At 31.3% G+C, this 17112-nt stretch overlaps 2 protein-coding genes across 2 annotated transcripts; both read left to right on the forward strand.

Moving 5' to 3' along the window:
- The first annotated feature begins 5146 nt into the window (after positions 1 to 5146).
- Positions 5147 to 6477, forward strand: LOC101493590 (probable carboxylesterase 8). The gene has a single exon (XM_004510848.4). The coding sequence runs from the start codon at positions 5291 to 5293 to the stop codon at positions 6275 to 6277; it is 987 nt and encodes a 328-aa protein (XP_004510905.1). The 5' UTR covers positions 5147 to 5290; the 3' UTR covers positions 6278 to 6477.
- Positions 6478 to 13219: 6742 nt separating this feature from the next.
- Positions 13220 to 16258, forward strand: LOC101501964 (alcohol acyltransferase 9-like). Its single transcript, XM_004510866.1, has 2 exons — positions 13220 to 13648; positions 15380 to 16258. Exons 1-2 carry the CDS (start codon positions 13220 to 13222, stop codon positions 16256 to 16258), a joined length of 1308 nt encoding a protein of 435 aa, XP_004510923.1.
- The last annotated feature ends 854 nt before the right edge of the window (positions 16259 to 17112 follow it).

The following is a 17112-nucleotide window of genomic DNA, read 5'->3' on the forward strand; positions in this document are numbered from 1 at the left end:
TGAAGGTATGTCCCTTGATGAACAGTTTCAAATTGCTGTTATTATTGACAAACTGCCCCCTGCTTGGAAAGAATTTAAAAATTCTCTTAGGCATAAAACTAAAGAATTCTCTCTAGAAAGTCTGATAACCCGCCTTAGAATTGAGGAGGAATCTCGCAAGCAAGACCAGAAAGATGAAATTCTTCTTGTAGCTAATAACAAGAAGAAGAAGTCCATCGGAGCGGTTCTGAAGCCAAACGGCAAACAACTGAAGAATCAGAACCGTACTTCAAAGAACAGCAACAGGAATGGGAACCACCAAAGGGTCCCAATTGCCAGGCAGCCACCACCTCCTAGAAATGGCCCTCTCCCCTTTCTCTGTTACTATTGTGGGAAAGAGGGTCATATGGCACGCAAGTGTAGGTACAAGCAAGGCGCTGTAAATCAGGCCAACTTGACCGAAGAGCAATTCATTGCAATGATAACTGAGATCAACCTCGTTGGTGGATCAGATGGATGGTGGATAGACACTAGCGCCTCACGCCATGTCTGTTATGATCGTGCTATGTTTAAAACATACACTGCTGCTGAAGATAAGAAAGTGATGTTGGGAGACTCCCACACCACTAATGTTGCTGGTATTGGAGATGTGGAATTAACATTCACATCAAGAAAGACCTTAATTCTGAAGGATGTTATGCACACTCCAGAAATAAGAAAGAATCTGGTCTTAGGGTTTCTTCTCAATAAGGCAGGGTTCACTCAGTCTATAGGGGCAGATTTGTACACCATTTCTAAAAATGGTATCTTTGTTGGGAAAGGGTACGCCACTGATGGCATGTTTAAATTGAATGTTGAAATGAATAAAATGTCTCCTTCTGCTTACATGTTGTGTGATTTTAATATTTGGCATGCTAGACTCTGTCATATAAACAAACATGTGATTTCAAATTTAAGTGTTTTAGGCTTGATTCCAAAATTATCTAAAAAGGATTTTGAAAAATGCGAATTTTGCAGTCAAGCCAAAATAACTAAGAAATCCCATAAATCAATTGTTAGAGAAACTGAACCTCTAGAATTAATACACTCTGACATATGTGAGCTTGACGGAACGCTAACCAGAAACGGAAAACGTTATTTCATCACTTTTATTGACGATTGTTCTAATTTCACTTACGTATATCTCATGAAAAATAAAAGTGAAGCGCTTGACATATTTAAAATATTTGTAACTGAAATAGAAAATCAATTTAACAAGAAAATTAAGAGATTTCGTAGTGATAGAGTAACAGAGTATGATTCCGGCTTATTTAATGAATTCTATAAAACCCAAGGAATTGTACATGAAACAACTGCACCATATTCACCTGAAATGAATGGTAAAGCTGAAAGAAAGAATAGAACTCTTACTGAATTAGTTGTTGCTATAATGCTTAATTCTGGTGCTGCATCTCATTGGTGGGGGGAAATTATTTTGACTGTTTTCTATGTTTTGAATAGAGTTCCTAAATCTAAAAGCAATACATCTCCTTATGAGATAATGAAGAATAGACAGCCCAACCTATCTTATCTTCGAACCTGGGATTGTCTGGCTTATGTCAGAATCCCCGATCCCAAGCGAATCAAACTCGCCTGTAGAGCCTATGAATGTGTATTCATTGGGTATGCAGTAAACAGCAAAGCGTATAGGTTTTATGACCTAAACGCGAAATTGATCATAGAATCAAATGATGCTGACTTCTATGAAGATAAATCCCCTTTCAAATCAAGAAATAGTGGGGGCAGCGGACCAAGTCAAGTTTCTGTGACAACGAGCACTGAAAGCAACAAACAAGACGAAACGAAAACTCGAAGGAGTAAGAGAGTAAGAGTTGCTAAAGATTATGGACCAGAATACATGGCCTACAACATAGAAGAGGATCCTGCAAACATTAAAGAAGCTCTGTCATCCTTAGATGCAGATCTATAGCAAGAAGCTATAAATGATGAGATGGATTCTCTAGAATCTAACAAGACCTGACATCTGGTAGACTTGCCTCCTGGTTGCAAACCAATAGGTTGTAAATGGATCTTGAAAAAGAAACTGAAACCCGATGGATCTGTTGATAAATACAAGGCTCGCCTCGTAGCCAAAGGTTTCAGACAAAGAGAGAACATAGATTTCTTCGACACTTTCTCACCAGTCACTAGACTAACATCCATTAGGGTACTTATATCACTAGCGGCTATTCATAACCTGGTGATACACCAGATGGATGTTAAAACAGCCTTTTTAAACGGTGAACTGGAAGAAGAAATCTACATGGAGCAACCTGAAGGTTTTGTAATTCATGGACAAGAAGACAAGGTCTGCAAGTTAGATAAATCTATATATGGTCTTAAACAAGCTCCTAAGCAATGGCATGAAAAATTTGATAACTTGATTGTTTCGAATGAGTTTAAAGTAAATGAAAGTGACAAATGTATTTACTACAAATTTGAAAATAACATTTGCACTATATTATGTCTCTATGTAGACGACTTACTCATATTTGGCTCAAACATTCATGCTGTGAATAATGTGAAATCATTGTTGAGCAGCAACTTTGATATGAAAGACCTCGGAGAAGCAAGTGTAATCCTCGGAATCAAGATTACTAGGTCAGAAAAGGGAATTTCTTTGGATCAATCTCACTATATTGAAAAGATCCTAAAGAAATATGATTACTTTGACTGTAAACCTGCTTGCACACCATATGATCCAAGTGTGAAACTTTTCAAGAACTCTGGTGAAGGTGTTAGACAAACTGAATATGCGAGCATCATTGGCAGCCTCAGGTATGCCACTGATTGTACTAGACCCGACATTGCCTATGTCGTGGGATTACTGTGCAGGTTTACCAGTAGACCTAGTATGGAGCATTGGCACACTATCGATAGAGTCATGAGATACCTTAAAAGGACCATGAGTCTCGGATTACACTATGGAAGATTTCCTGCTGTCCTTGAAGGATACAGTGATGCTGATTGGAACACCCTATCAGATGACTCCAAGGCAACCAGTGGCTATGTTTTCAGCATAGCCGGTGGTGCTGTATCATGGAAATCAAAGAAACAGACAATATTGGCTCAGTCCACTATGGAGTCTGAAATGATAGCACTAGCTAATGCTAGTGAAGAAGCAAGCTGGTTGAGATGCTTGCTAGCAGAAATCCCCTTGTGGGATAAGTCGTTACCAGCTGTGTTGATCCACTGCGATAGTACCGCAGCTATTGCAAAAATTGAGAACCGCTATTATAACGGTAAGAGACGACAAATACGTCGTAAGCACAACACAGTTAGAGAATTACTTTCGAAAGGAGCTGTTACTGTGGATCATGTACGCACTGATGAAAATTTAGCTGATCCTTTGACGAAAGGATTAGCTAGAGAGAAAGTCCAAAATACATCCAAAAGGATGGGACTAATGCCTATAGATAAATGAGTCACTTATGATGGTAACCCGACCTAAAAGACTGGAGATCCCAAGAATTAGGTTCAATGGGTAATAACAAGTCATAGTGATATGAGATGAACATGCTATGTTTAAAATGAGAAGCATGATTCCTGAAGCGATAAAAGGATGAGATAATAGAAACTCTTAATGAGATCTATACTCTATATGGAGTGGGGTACCTAGTGGCTACAGGAGTACTCTTGATAGACTCACCTACGTGAATGTGGAAGTGGGGGCCGCTTCCTATGGAATTTCGAGGCAGAATTCCTAGAGCGTTCACTAGACTGGGATACACGTGCAGGGCCCTAAATGCACGGGCTTTTTAGAATACACCTAATGAAAAGGTTGTGTGTGGGTTTGATGTCAGAGATAGAGTTCAAAACTACGGTTACTCTTGTTGAATCTGAATCCTACTCGCTATGCAAAGGTTCAAGTCGAAAGACACCTTTGTTTATGCACAATCTTATTGAAGCGTCTGACGCTATTCTAGAATCCATTTTTAAATTCAAGTGGGGGATTGTTGGAAATGATGAAACATAATTGGCATTGATGATGGCTTTAATGTGTGAATTGAAAAATGAGAAGTCCCACATTGGAGGGAACACACTCATTTATGACATTTATAAGGAGTTAGTTTCACAATTGGGTTGGGCCCCAAGGGGCACCGCAATTTTGTGAAGGAGGGAGAACGCAAGCAAACGGACCACCACACGCGCGCGCGCGCCGCCGCCGCCGGCCCGGTCCATATTACGATGAGTCACATAGTTTTTTTAACAGATGGAAATTAATTAATTGCTTGCGATGAGTCACATATTACGAAACTGCCATCCACAAGGTCAAAGTCAAAGTTCTGATTCATTCAAACCCTAAACAGACTAGTCTCTTGTGCCTTGCTCAGTCAAAACCCTAATTTGACTTAGCTTCAGATGTGTGCCACGTCAAAACCCTAAAGCTGAGTCTTTCCCACGTTTTTGACTTTTGCCCGGTCAAGGAGCCTTGTCAATCAAGTTTCCTATTTCTGAGGCACTCTACTAGTGGCCAGTAAATGGACTCCGTGCTCCTTTGGATCCCCCCTTTTTCTCTGATCCAGTTGCTGAACTCATCTATAAATAGAGAGCTCACCTCACTTGGAAAAGCACACCAAAAGCTCTCCATATCTGAGGCTTTTCTCACTTCTCCCCCTTATATTCTTCTTCTTCTTCTTCTTTTCTTGAGTAGCCTCCGTGCTATATTTGAGTAGCCTCCGTGCTATATTCGAGTGTCAGTCTATCGACTGGCATACAGAGGGTGTAATTCTAGAACGGTTTTCTACAGTGCAGTAGAACTCCGATACAGTGAATCTGGACTGTTTTATCCTGGGGACTTCGTGGTTGATAGTCTGCCTTGCACAATTTTGGGCAGTGCCTCGAAACGTCTTAAAGAGAGCGACCTAGTCCGCGACTCAACCCAGTAATATTTTCGGTGGCATAAATTGTTTTCAAAGGTTTTCGAATTTCAAAACAACAATCAAACTACATCATCAAGTCATTAATAATACAATTAAATTTGACCAATAATATTTAATTTTAAGAGAGAATATTTATCGTTAAAATTTTAAATATTTTTCTAAAATTAACATACAGTGGACCAAAGTCTATGTTAGATTGTCACCATAAATCTAAAAAGAGGATGACCACAAATTATAATGTCCAAAACATGCATGGCAAAGTGTGACCACAATTGAACCCACGTACGTTAACCACTAAGAACAACATTTTCATACTATATTAATGACAGATCTAAAATCTATTAATATAACCTTCCAATCCTCTTCAACAAAACATTATTCCAACAACAATGGAACAACAACAACCACCTTCCAATTCCACAATCGATCCCTACGAATTCCTCAAAATCAAACTCAACTCCGACGGTTCCCTCACAAGAAACTACATCGTCCCCACATTACCACCTTCCTCCGATCCCACACAATCCGTTCTCTCCAAAGACATTACTCTCAATGCTGCCAATAATACCTCCATCCGTCTCTTCCTCCCTAACCCTCCACCACCTTCCTCCGCCGCTAAACTCCCTCTCATTCTCTACTTCCACGGCGGCGGTTTCATCCTCTACCACTCTTCCTCCTCATTTTTCCACGATTCTTGCTCCACAATCGCCTCTCATTTCCCCGCCGTTGTTGCCTCCGTTGACTACCGTCTCTCGCCGGAGCACCGTCTCCCCGCCGCATACGACGACGCCGTTGATTCCCTCCTTTGGCTCAAATCACAAGCTATTAACTCTAACGAATCTGAACCGTGGATTAAAGACCACGTGGATTTTACCAAATGTTTTTTAATGGGAAGTAGTGCTGGAGGTAATATGACCTACATCGCAGGTTTACGTGCACTCGATCTCGATCTCGAACCTGTTAAGATCCAAGGGCTGATAATGAACTCCCCGTTTTTCGGTGGGGTCCAGAGGACGGAATCGGAGAAACGTAATCAGAATGATCATATATTGCCGCTAGTTGCTGGAGATCTTATGTGGGACATGTGTTTACCAGAGGGTGCGGATCGTGACCACGTGTATTGTAATCCGACGGTTACGGATGGAGTATATGGTGAGAAGATCGGACGGTTGCCGAAGTGTTTTATTAATGGGTACGCTGGGGATCCTTTGGTGGATAAACAAATGGAGCTTGCGAAGATTTTGGAGGCACGTGGTGTGCACGTGAAGTCTTGTTTTGTTATGGATGGGTTTCATGCTTGTGAACTCTTTGATCCTGCTAAGGCTAAGGCTTTGACTGATAATGTTCAGAATTTTGTACTCTCTGTTGTGACTTAATCTTATTTGTCACACTTTGTGTCAGGTTGTGTGTTTGTGTTTTTTACTTCTAAATTTGCATTAAATTGTTATGTACAACAACATCTTTTCGATTCTTAGATTTGGTTGATGCACTGTGGTCGAGTTACCCGTGTATGGGCTATGTAGAAGGATTGCAATAAGGTTATTTTTGCCAAAATAAAATTGATTTTAGCCAAATATATTAGAGAGTGTTATTTAATTGTGTTGAAATGATAAAATTTTAGTGTTTATACAAGATGAATTAAATACTTTATACTAATTCTTATTTATGTGATTTCATGTTTTAAAATAGTTAAATGATCAATTAATTTTATTAAAAAAAATTGATCAATTAATTGTAATTGTTATCAAATACATGTCTCTCAATATAAGTTCTTATATTAGATTTTTTTCTTCTTCTTAAGGTTATATAACCCTTCACCAATGCATCTTTTCTCTCATTTTTTCATAAAAAAATATTCTCTGAATATTTCAAAACACAAATTCAAATTTGATAATTGTTTCAAAATTATCACATTTAATTCCAACAATTTCAATTTAAAAAAATTTAGAACATTAATATGATACAAAATAGGCAAAATTTTGATGTTATGCACAAGATCTTAATATGATGATGTAGAAAAAGAATTTAAAAATTACAAAAACAGAAAGTTGCTAATGCCTGAAACAATATTTGTATTGAATTTTAAACAACATTATGACACCTCTAATCCAATACAACTTTGGGTCAAAATGTTTGGTTAGTTCGTGATAAGTGGGATTCTTGCACAAGTGAATTTCACTTTGGTTGTCACAAAGAACCATGTTGCTTCCTTTGCAACTTCAGCTTCTTTTCCAAACAATGTGAAAACATAACCTATCAATGACTTACAATTGTCTCTATCTCCTGCAAAATCAATATCCACATACATACTCAAAAGCTACACCTTCAGCTTGCTTCCTTTTGCAATAGCATATATAGTCCCACTATAGTGGATCCTTTCAGGTTGTACCAATAGTCATGCCAAAGTTATCCATGTACTAGTTGACCAAGCTTACAACATAAGCTATATCAAGCCTAGTGCACACATTTGAGTACATTAGACTTCCAACAATATTGGCATAAGGAAGATGGGTCATTTGATTGAAATCTATCCTCTTTAACTATATCTCTTTGCAACAAGCCTAACCTTATACTTAGGTGTTGTTCATTCTCTGAGTTCCCTTCTTTCCTTTTGTATACCCACTTGCTCCTTATCAATTTAGCATCAACAGGCTTATTGACCAGCTTCCATCTCACAAACCACTTGACATGATCATTTGAATTCACAATTCCTTATAGGACTTAGGCTCTTCATCACTGAAGTACATATTAGTATTCAAAGCATAAATAATTACATCTTTATAATCCTATTATTGCATACTGTTTGTCCATGAAAAATGATTATATTTATTTAATTATTTCAACCAAATAAAATAATTAAAAAAAAATATTTATATTAATAAAAAAAAAACTTTGCTCCTACGTATCTCTATGCTCAATAAAAAAAATAAAAAACACATGTAATTTTTGATATGATATCTAATATTTGTGTGTTGGTTAATTTTTATTTTATTAATTTTAAATTTTGTTTTATTTATGTGACGATCATGCTAATACCAAACTGTGCATTAGAAAACAATTAGGTGGTCCAACAATGGACAAGTTCGATAAAGTGAAAGAGATAACAATATCTAGTTTTCATTTTTATCTACGTATTTTTCTAAGTTTACTTGAATGAGTATTTTCAATATGTTATTTTTTTAAGTATTTTCAAGTTTACTTAAATGAATAGAACCATAAATGAATGTTTGTGTGAGGTTTATAATTTTTCACATAACACTGATTGTTGAAGAATGCATTTTCTCAATTTCATATTTTATTTTATTTTTAGAATATGAAAATGAATTTTGCTTAAATTATAACATCGTATATACAAAACGACAACTATAATAGTATTATAAAAATAAATAAAAACTAAAACTTGATTCATAAAAAAAATACATGAAAAGTAACAAAGATAATAAATAAATAAATAAATAAATAAATAAACAAACTATTATACTAGTTTGTTTTAGAGAAACGAAATTTACATACTGATTTTGCAAGATTATTTTGTCACCCTCTTTATCTTTGTATCCAATTTTTTTTTTTATTTTTTTGAAATGAGTGATTATAGAGAAAATTATGTAAGAATAGTGCACCAGAGAATCAATAGTTACTTTCTGGTGGACGGATTCAAACACTTAAAACTGGTCAATATTTCCTAATCTCCTCTTTTCATAGTCATATAAAACTCCTATTAGGGGTGGGAATAGGTCAGACCAGGTTTAGAAAGGCCTGAGTCTGGCATACAATTAATTTTTTAGGCTTAAGCCTGGCCTACGGCCTATCATAAGCTTTTTTTTCGGTCTGGTCTGACCTTTTTAAAAGACTGGTCTGACCTAGAAGCCTATTTAAAAGTCTTATTCATATTAAAACATTAAAATGCTCTACTCATACAGATGCTCTCCACATACCAATATCAATGTACGTATCTATATATATTAAACAAAAAATAATTTTTCTAATAAAATAATTTTTAAAAAATCTGAAACAAACATTTTTTAAACCCTAAAACATAATAAAGAATAAACATTTTTTTTTCTAAAACAAACGCACCCATTATTATTTCTCAAACAAATATGGAAGGACTGAGTTATTGACTAATTGAGTGACTACCGAATATGGAACGACTATCAAATATGGAATGACTATCGAATATGGAAAGACTATTGAGTGATTGCCTAATTGATAGAATTTAAAATAGGAAATAATATTATTAATATAATAATTAAAAATAACATTAATAAATAATTAAATATATATAGGCCGGCCTGTGAGGCATAATAAGTTTTTTTATAAGCTTGAGCTTGACATATTTAAATAAATATGCTTTAAAAATAGTCTGAGCCTAGCCTTTTTATTAAATAGGTTAGACCAGGCCATAAGTAGGTTAGGTCATAGGCTTCTGTCGGACGGCCTAACCTATTCCCATCCCTAGGTCTGTTATTATTTAAAATCAATTTTATACACTATTGAATCAAGAGTTTGTTAGTAAACGTTTGATTTTTATCATATATTTTATTAATGGAAGACAATTAAGTAAAGAATGTTGCCGAAGTTTCTTTTTAACTATAGTTGATTAGATATGTAGGCAAAATATAGTAATTAATTTTTACATTAGTGATAATTGTGATGTAATATATGTTAATCGGTGATGAATTTTGACTAGACATAACATATGTTAATAAATATGTTAATTAATATAGATATTGTGTTGTATGTTATTGTAATTTTGTAATATATAACTAGTCGTAGGCCAATTTGTAATCCAAATGTCTATATTATACAAAAATCTAAGGGAATAATTTATAAAGAAAAAGTTACAAAAACAACTACTATAATTATCAAATAAAATAAATTTTCCAATTTAAATTCCAATTAAATTTCAATTATTAAAAATGTAAACTAAAATTTATAATTTAAAATTCTTATATTAAATATAATATTAAATTTTTTATTTATATATTAAAATCTTAAAATTTAAATCACCCCAATATTTTTGTTAAAGATCCATAAAATATATATATATATATATATATATATATATATATATATATATAGGGGAACCTATGTAGACTATTAATCCTTGATTGTTGGTTATAACTAATGAACGATAGAGATGAATGACTTTTGTCTTTCGTTCATTCAACTAACCTATGTGCTATTTTAATGCTCTCTAATTAAGGCTAACATTAATTGAGTTACTAACTAACTTTAGGAAAACAGTTCTTTTAGCATTTTACAATTTTTGTTATTAAAAAAGTATGGTAAACGAAACAACAAGGATAATGATTTTATTTTGTTATTATTATCTATTGATGCATTGTTACAAGAAATATAAAATTAAAAATAATAATTTTAGAGACATATTAATTAAAAGATATAATTTAAAAAATATTTAAATTTATTTTTGGTCATTTTAAATTTGATTTGTTTTGATTATAGTCTATGTAATTTTTGTTTTGTTTGATTTATATTCTTACGAATTCTAACAAGTTTTAAAAAAGTCCTATATGAATCTTTATTAGTAAAAAAAATGGTGACATGACTAATTTTGGATGAAGTGACACATGGTGACTGTGTAATTGTTGTTGACTAGACAATATTTCATATTTAAAATTAAAATTCATTTTATTAACTCATTTAATTATTTAATTAAAAAAATAAAACTAATTAATTAATTAATAAACCAATTAAATCATAAAAACTCAATAATCTTCATCTTCAACTCCAATTTTTTTAATAAAAACTCAACAACCTTCATCTTCAACCCTAGTTTCTTCATTTTCAAATCACAAATTGTTGTTAGTTGGAGAAAATGTTAAAAATAGGATTGAGATAGCAATTTGGGAACCCTAAATGTTGTGTGTGAGTTACAAGTTCTTCAACAACAAAAACGGTACAAAAGAGAAATTGCCTTGGTTGAGATTGAAAACAGTTGCAAAATATTAATCACTAAGCTCAAGGAGTATAAAGGTAGAGATTTGGAAGGCATACATGAAGCTTCCACTTTTGCTAGTGAAACAGTGGAACAAAACAATGATTTACTACTCCAACCTTATCCGACTCGTCCTCCATATTCCATGTCTCTTGATAAGGAATATCAGTCACATATTCCTTCTATCAATAAGTGTGGTCGTAATGGGTTAATCAGACACAATGGTTAAGGTTAACAAGAGTCAAAGTGGAAAAGACCAAAACTATATTTAGGGTTTGGATTTAAATATGAAATTTTTTTATTTGAAGATGAAGAAATTAGGGTTGAAGATGAAAATTGTTGAGTTTTTATTAAAAAATTTGGAGTTGAAGATGCAAATTATTGAGTTTTTATTATTTAATTAGTTTTAAGATTTTAATTAAATGAGTTAATAAAATGATTTTTAATTTTAAATATTAAATATTATCTAATCAACAACAATTATACAGTCACCATATGTCACTTCATCTAAAATTAGTTATGTTATCATTTTTTTACTAAAAAATATTTACAAAAGACTTTTTAAAACTTGTTAGAATTTGCAAGGATATAAATAAATAAATAAAATTACAGAGACTAAAATAAAAAAGAAGCATATTTGCAAGGACCAAAAACATATTTGAACCATAAAAAAAATGTTGAATTGAAAATCACAAGTGGCAATCTTTTTAAAAGAAATGATTTTTTACAAATGCAACAATTTTAGACTAAAAAAATATCATATTTTATCTAAAAAAACATGTTACTATATCTAATAATATAGGAGAACATATTGATGTGATATGTTAGTAATGCAAATATTACTTCCGTTTTTTATTATAAAATTTTCTTAAAAAAGTTATTTTTTTTTATATAGTTAAATTGAATATCATATTTTAAATTTGAATTTCGAATATCGCAGTTGTATGTACAAAACAATTTTCTTTTGTCTTTTTTTTTTTTTTAATTTTATTTTAACTTTTGTCTCTTTTTATATGATCTTTAAACTTTCATTTGTATCAATTATATTTTTAGTAATATAATCTCAATTAACTTATTTCTTATCTTACAAACAACAAACATCAACTAATTCTCTCTTCAAGTGTAAGCATGTAAAACAATATTTGTTGTTCAAAATATTACTACAACTATTAACTTTTTTAATTCACATAATTTTTTTCACGAGGTCCAGTATTTACAGACAAAGGTAACAAATTACTATTAATTAGAGGATATAATTAAAAATAATAATTAATATTACTTTAAAATTGAAAGGGTCAACAATTTTGGTTTGTAGACGATATAGAAAATACGATTATAAACTCACACATATAAATGTAAAGATTCGGGTTTGAACCTAATATAAGATAAATGTATTTTTTATATATAAAAAACCGGTATGACAAATATAGGGTGGGAGATTTTGTATAAAAAAAGTTAAATAATCCAAATATGTATATGTGATTTATCTTTTGTTAAAAAAATTCTATATTTTGATACTAAATGTTCTTATTATGTTTTAAACATGCATACTAAAATCATTCAAAATTCAAACAATAGACATGAATAAATTAGAAGCAGTGACCAAAATTGTTGATAAAAATATTTGAAAGATTATTATTTTAAAAACAAAAATTAACGACACTACAAATAAAATATATATAGTAAATTTATAGGGATACAAAACTTATTTAACCCAAAAAGGAATACGGTGGAAGATGTAAAAGCATTTCACAATTTCACACAAATTAAAAATATATGAAAATTAAATGAGAAAAAAGAATAATTTTACTAAACTATCTTTATAAACCAATAATTGATTACAATTATTATAATTGCATAATAAAGAGAAAGTAAATTGAGACAAATGTATATAGTATTAATTAGAGGATAAAATTGGTAAAAAGAAATTAAAGTTATATTGGCAACCAAAAATAACAATTATATTAGTACAAGTTTTTCTCTCACATGCCACAATTATTATAGGACGGATGAGATATATAATAAGTAATAAATTCTCTCTAAATCCTACAATGAATGAAAGATCCATTAAAAAAAAAAATCAAAATGAATTACTCTTTTAATTTTTAATGCACTTTTTTTAGTTATACCTTTTAGTTAATATTACTTACTTCCAAAATAATATTTTCTATTATATTTTTATGGTATAAATGAATTGATGATCAAATAAGTGATTATGGGGGAGTAGTTAATAGATTCACAGTCAATACCATAAGTTATTCTGATTGTCATCTTATTTCTTTCTCTAACACTCACATTTTTCCTTATCATCACTATAAGTTATTGCAAAGTAATTAACACACATACACAAGAAAGAAAAATGTCAAAATCCATCGATCTCCCAGATTGTTATAATTATAAGCCACCAATTACAATCACCCCTTGTGCACCAACACCAAATCACTCTCTTTATCTCTCTAATCTTGATGACCAAATGTACCACAGGGAATTAATCAATCACGTTTTTCTCTTCAAGAAATCTGTAAAGGTAGATACCTTAAAATCTTCTCTATCAAGAGTTTTGGTGGATTACTACCCTTTAGCTGGGAGGTTGAGGACAAGCAGTGAGGATGAGAACAAGTTGGTGGTGGATTGCAATGGAGAAGGTGTTTTGTTTGCTGAGGCTTCCATGGATATCACTGCTGAAGAATTACTCATTCCTTGCATGATACAACATAAGTCATTGAAGAAGCTTCAATGCAAGGGGTATACTAAAAAAATATTAGATACTCCTCTTCTTGTATCTCAGGTTAGAAAATGTGATAGTAACAAAATTTTGTGATAAGGTAGAATAAAAAAAATTTATGTTATCATATACTTTATAATTAATATATAAATAAACGAAAAATAATTTTTAAAATAAAAAAACAGAAATAAAATTAATCTTAGTGCAAAAGTAAATCAGTCAAAATTAAAAAGCGCTTAAATGTCTTCTTTCATTGTCCTTCAATATACAATCATTCGAACCAACAATAATTATGTCTAGCGGTAGAAGTTAAACTTCTAGAATTTTGATAGAAAGAGATACTTACATTTAATATCTAATCTGATTCGAATAAGATTATCTTCAATAGAAGAAATCTAGTAGGGGGAATCTATGGAAGAAGAAAAAACACAATTAGGCACAATCAATATTAGAAGTTTAAGAAAACTATTTCGTGAACTTAAACATAAATAACATCAATGAAGACGTTGGAGTGGTGGTTTTAGATGTTTATGTTTTATTTTTACATTTATATCATAAAGGAAGGGAAGGGAGGACTTTGAAAAAGAAAGGAAGAAATCCAAGGAATGAAAGAGTTTTGATAGAAGAGGATTTTGAGATGTTTGTTTTTATTAATAATACAAAATCTTCCTACTTTTAGGGAACTCAAAAATTGTATCGGAGGAGAATTTTAATGGTTTTGGAAGACTTAGACAAATACCATTCTTAAAAAATGTAAAAAAAAGTATCTCTAATGACATATTTTGATACAAGTGTAATATATTTTTGTTCAAATTTTGATGTAAAAGAAATACAAATTACATTGGACTATTGACATACAAATTTATTTTTAGGGACTCAAAAATTGTATTAGAGGGGAATTTTAAAGGATTTTTAAGAATTTAGACAAATTCTTCGTAGCATTTCCATGTTGTTATATTAATACTCTATAAATTAAAAATATATTAATAGACTCTACAAAACACCATTCTTAAAAAATGTAAAAAGAATCTCTCTAATGACATATTTTAATACATGTGTAATATACTTTTGTTCAAATTTTGATGTAAAAGATATACAAAATACACTAGACAAATGACATACATATTTATTTTTCAAATAATTGATTAATGTAAGTTTGTTTGCCATGTGTATGATTGATATAATTACATTATAGTTTTGTGTAAATTTTTATCTAAAAGTTGTTGAATAATTGAAGTGATGATAAAATATATATTTATTTTTTAACAAATTATTTGTTCAAATATTTTTGTTGAAGAAATAAAAAATACATATAGTACTAATGAAATACATATTTAACACTTAAACTATTTGTCGCCTATATAGTTTATTGAAATGATTATTTAGAAGACATTGAGATGAACCAATATGAATTAAATACATATATTTTTCTTTTAAGTAATTGATAAGTGAAAGACTGTACTATAAATGATCTATCGGTAAAAAATATTTGTCTCTTGTATTGCTTAAGCAGGTGTATTATGATATATTTTATTTAAAATTTTTGTGTAAAATATATTCAAAATATATTGTTCTAAATAAGTACATATTTATCTTTTAACTAATAAATTGGTAAAAATCGTATTCTAACTAATTGAATAGTGATAAGCATTTATCAGGCTTAGTTTATATGTGTTACAATTTCTATTTTTATGTAGAAAATATTGACAAATCACAGTACTAATAAAATTCATATTAATATTAATATTTGTGTGTATGTTATTTAAGCATTCTTTATAATATAATTTTTCTTAGGTGACGAGACTTTGTTGCCGAGGAATGATCTTACTCGTATCGTTCAGTCATATCTTGTTGGATGGCATTGGCATGTCACAATTTTTTAATGATTGGGCCCATCTTACAAAAAACCCTAATAGTAATTTGACAATTAAACCTTATCATAATCGAGACATGTTGAAAATTCAAGAACCCCCACAAATAAAATTCCCTCACCCAATATTCATCAAAGAACCGGAACACACTAATCCCGAACAAAACTTTCTCATGTGGTTTGTAACCCAAACAGTTGTCCCAACATCAATCACATTTGGAGCCAACGAGGTACTTCGCTTAAGGAAACAATGTACAACGGCATCGTTCAAGTACGTCACAGACTTAGAAGTGATACTAGCACACACATGGCGCTCCGTTACAAAATTATTTAACTTATCTCCCGCACGTGTTGTGAGAATTTGTTTCCCTGCTAATTTTAGAAAGAAATTGAAACTTCCAAAAGAATTTTGTGGGAATGGGTTTGTTCTGGTGTCTGCTGAGAGCACAATAAAGGATTTAGTGAATTCTAATAATCTAGATCATAATGTAAAATGTATACAACAAGCTAAGAGTTATTTGGACGATGAAGAGTATATTAAGTCAACGATTGATTTGTTGAAGGGCAAAACCTTAATCTTGAATGAATCAATAATCTTTTATGCATCACAATTTAATAAAGCAGGGATTGAAAATGTAGATTTTGGAGAAGGGAAGCCTTCACATGTGGGCCATTTTGGTAGTGATCATTGTTGCATGTTTTATCCTCTTATTGGAGATCCTAATGCGGTTAGAGTTATGCTTTCGGTTCCCAAAAATATGGTGGACAATTATCATCATTACATGGTGGAGATAGAGAGTTAGGAAGAAGATGAATAAAATGAAGGTGTGGTTAATTAACACTAATAATTATAATTTCTATGCATTCTTATGAAAATTGAATATTCTTAAGAAAAATAATTTTAGGAACCAAAATATTAATTAATTTTATGATATTTGTAAATTTAAGTGCATTACACAATTGAATAATGTAATTCTGAATGTGCAATAATATATTTGAAGTCCTTTTCTTTTTTTAAATTTATCTATTGAATGTTTTACTTCAAATTGAATTAGAATTAATATTTAGTAAAATCTATATCGTCTATGTGGCATATTCATTCTTTAATACTCTATTTTGTTTTTAAAAAAGGAATGGAAAGAAATGATTGAAAGAGTATTAAAAAAAAATTCATAGTTTGGAACACCTTTATTTGATGGGAGGAAAAACAGTTTTAGTTTGGTCAACATAAAATTTCGTTTTGGGCTCCCCAAACATAAAAAAGAGTCTTGTTTTTTTATAAATGGACAAGAGTACTCCAATTTCAAAATTCATTTTATTAGTCAGTTTTGGACATAGCAACGAGACGGAGACAATTTTAAAAATTACCAACCTCACAACTGCAACTCCAATACCACCGTTGCCCCTGCCCCTACACTTGGAAGGTGGCTTTTTAACATCCACATCCAACGGAGATGAATTTCCACATCTCATTCTCACCCGCACTCCAAAAACTAGTATCTTTTATATAAAACAAAATATGACTTTTGTTTTTGAATTTATTTATTCATACCATCAAATTAAAATGAATAATTAGACTAAATAGTTGCATTCAAACCGAGTTCTAAAATTTCAATAATCAAAATAATAAAGTTACAATATCTCAAAGTTAGTTTAA

This window comes from Cicer arietinum, chromosome 7 (assembly GCF_000331145.2).
Source record: "Cicer arietinum cultivar CDC Frontier isolate Library 1 chromosome 7, Cicar.CDCFrontier_v2.0, whole genome shotgun sequence".
NCBI lineage: Eukaryota > Viridiplantae > Streptophyta > Magnoliopsida > Fabales > Fabaceae > Cicer > Cicer arietinum.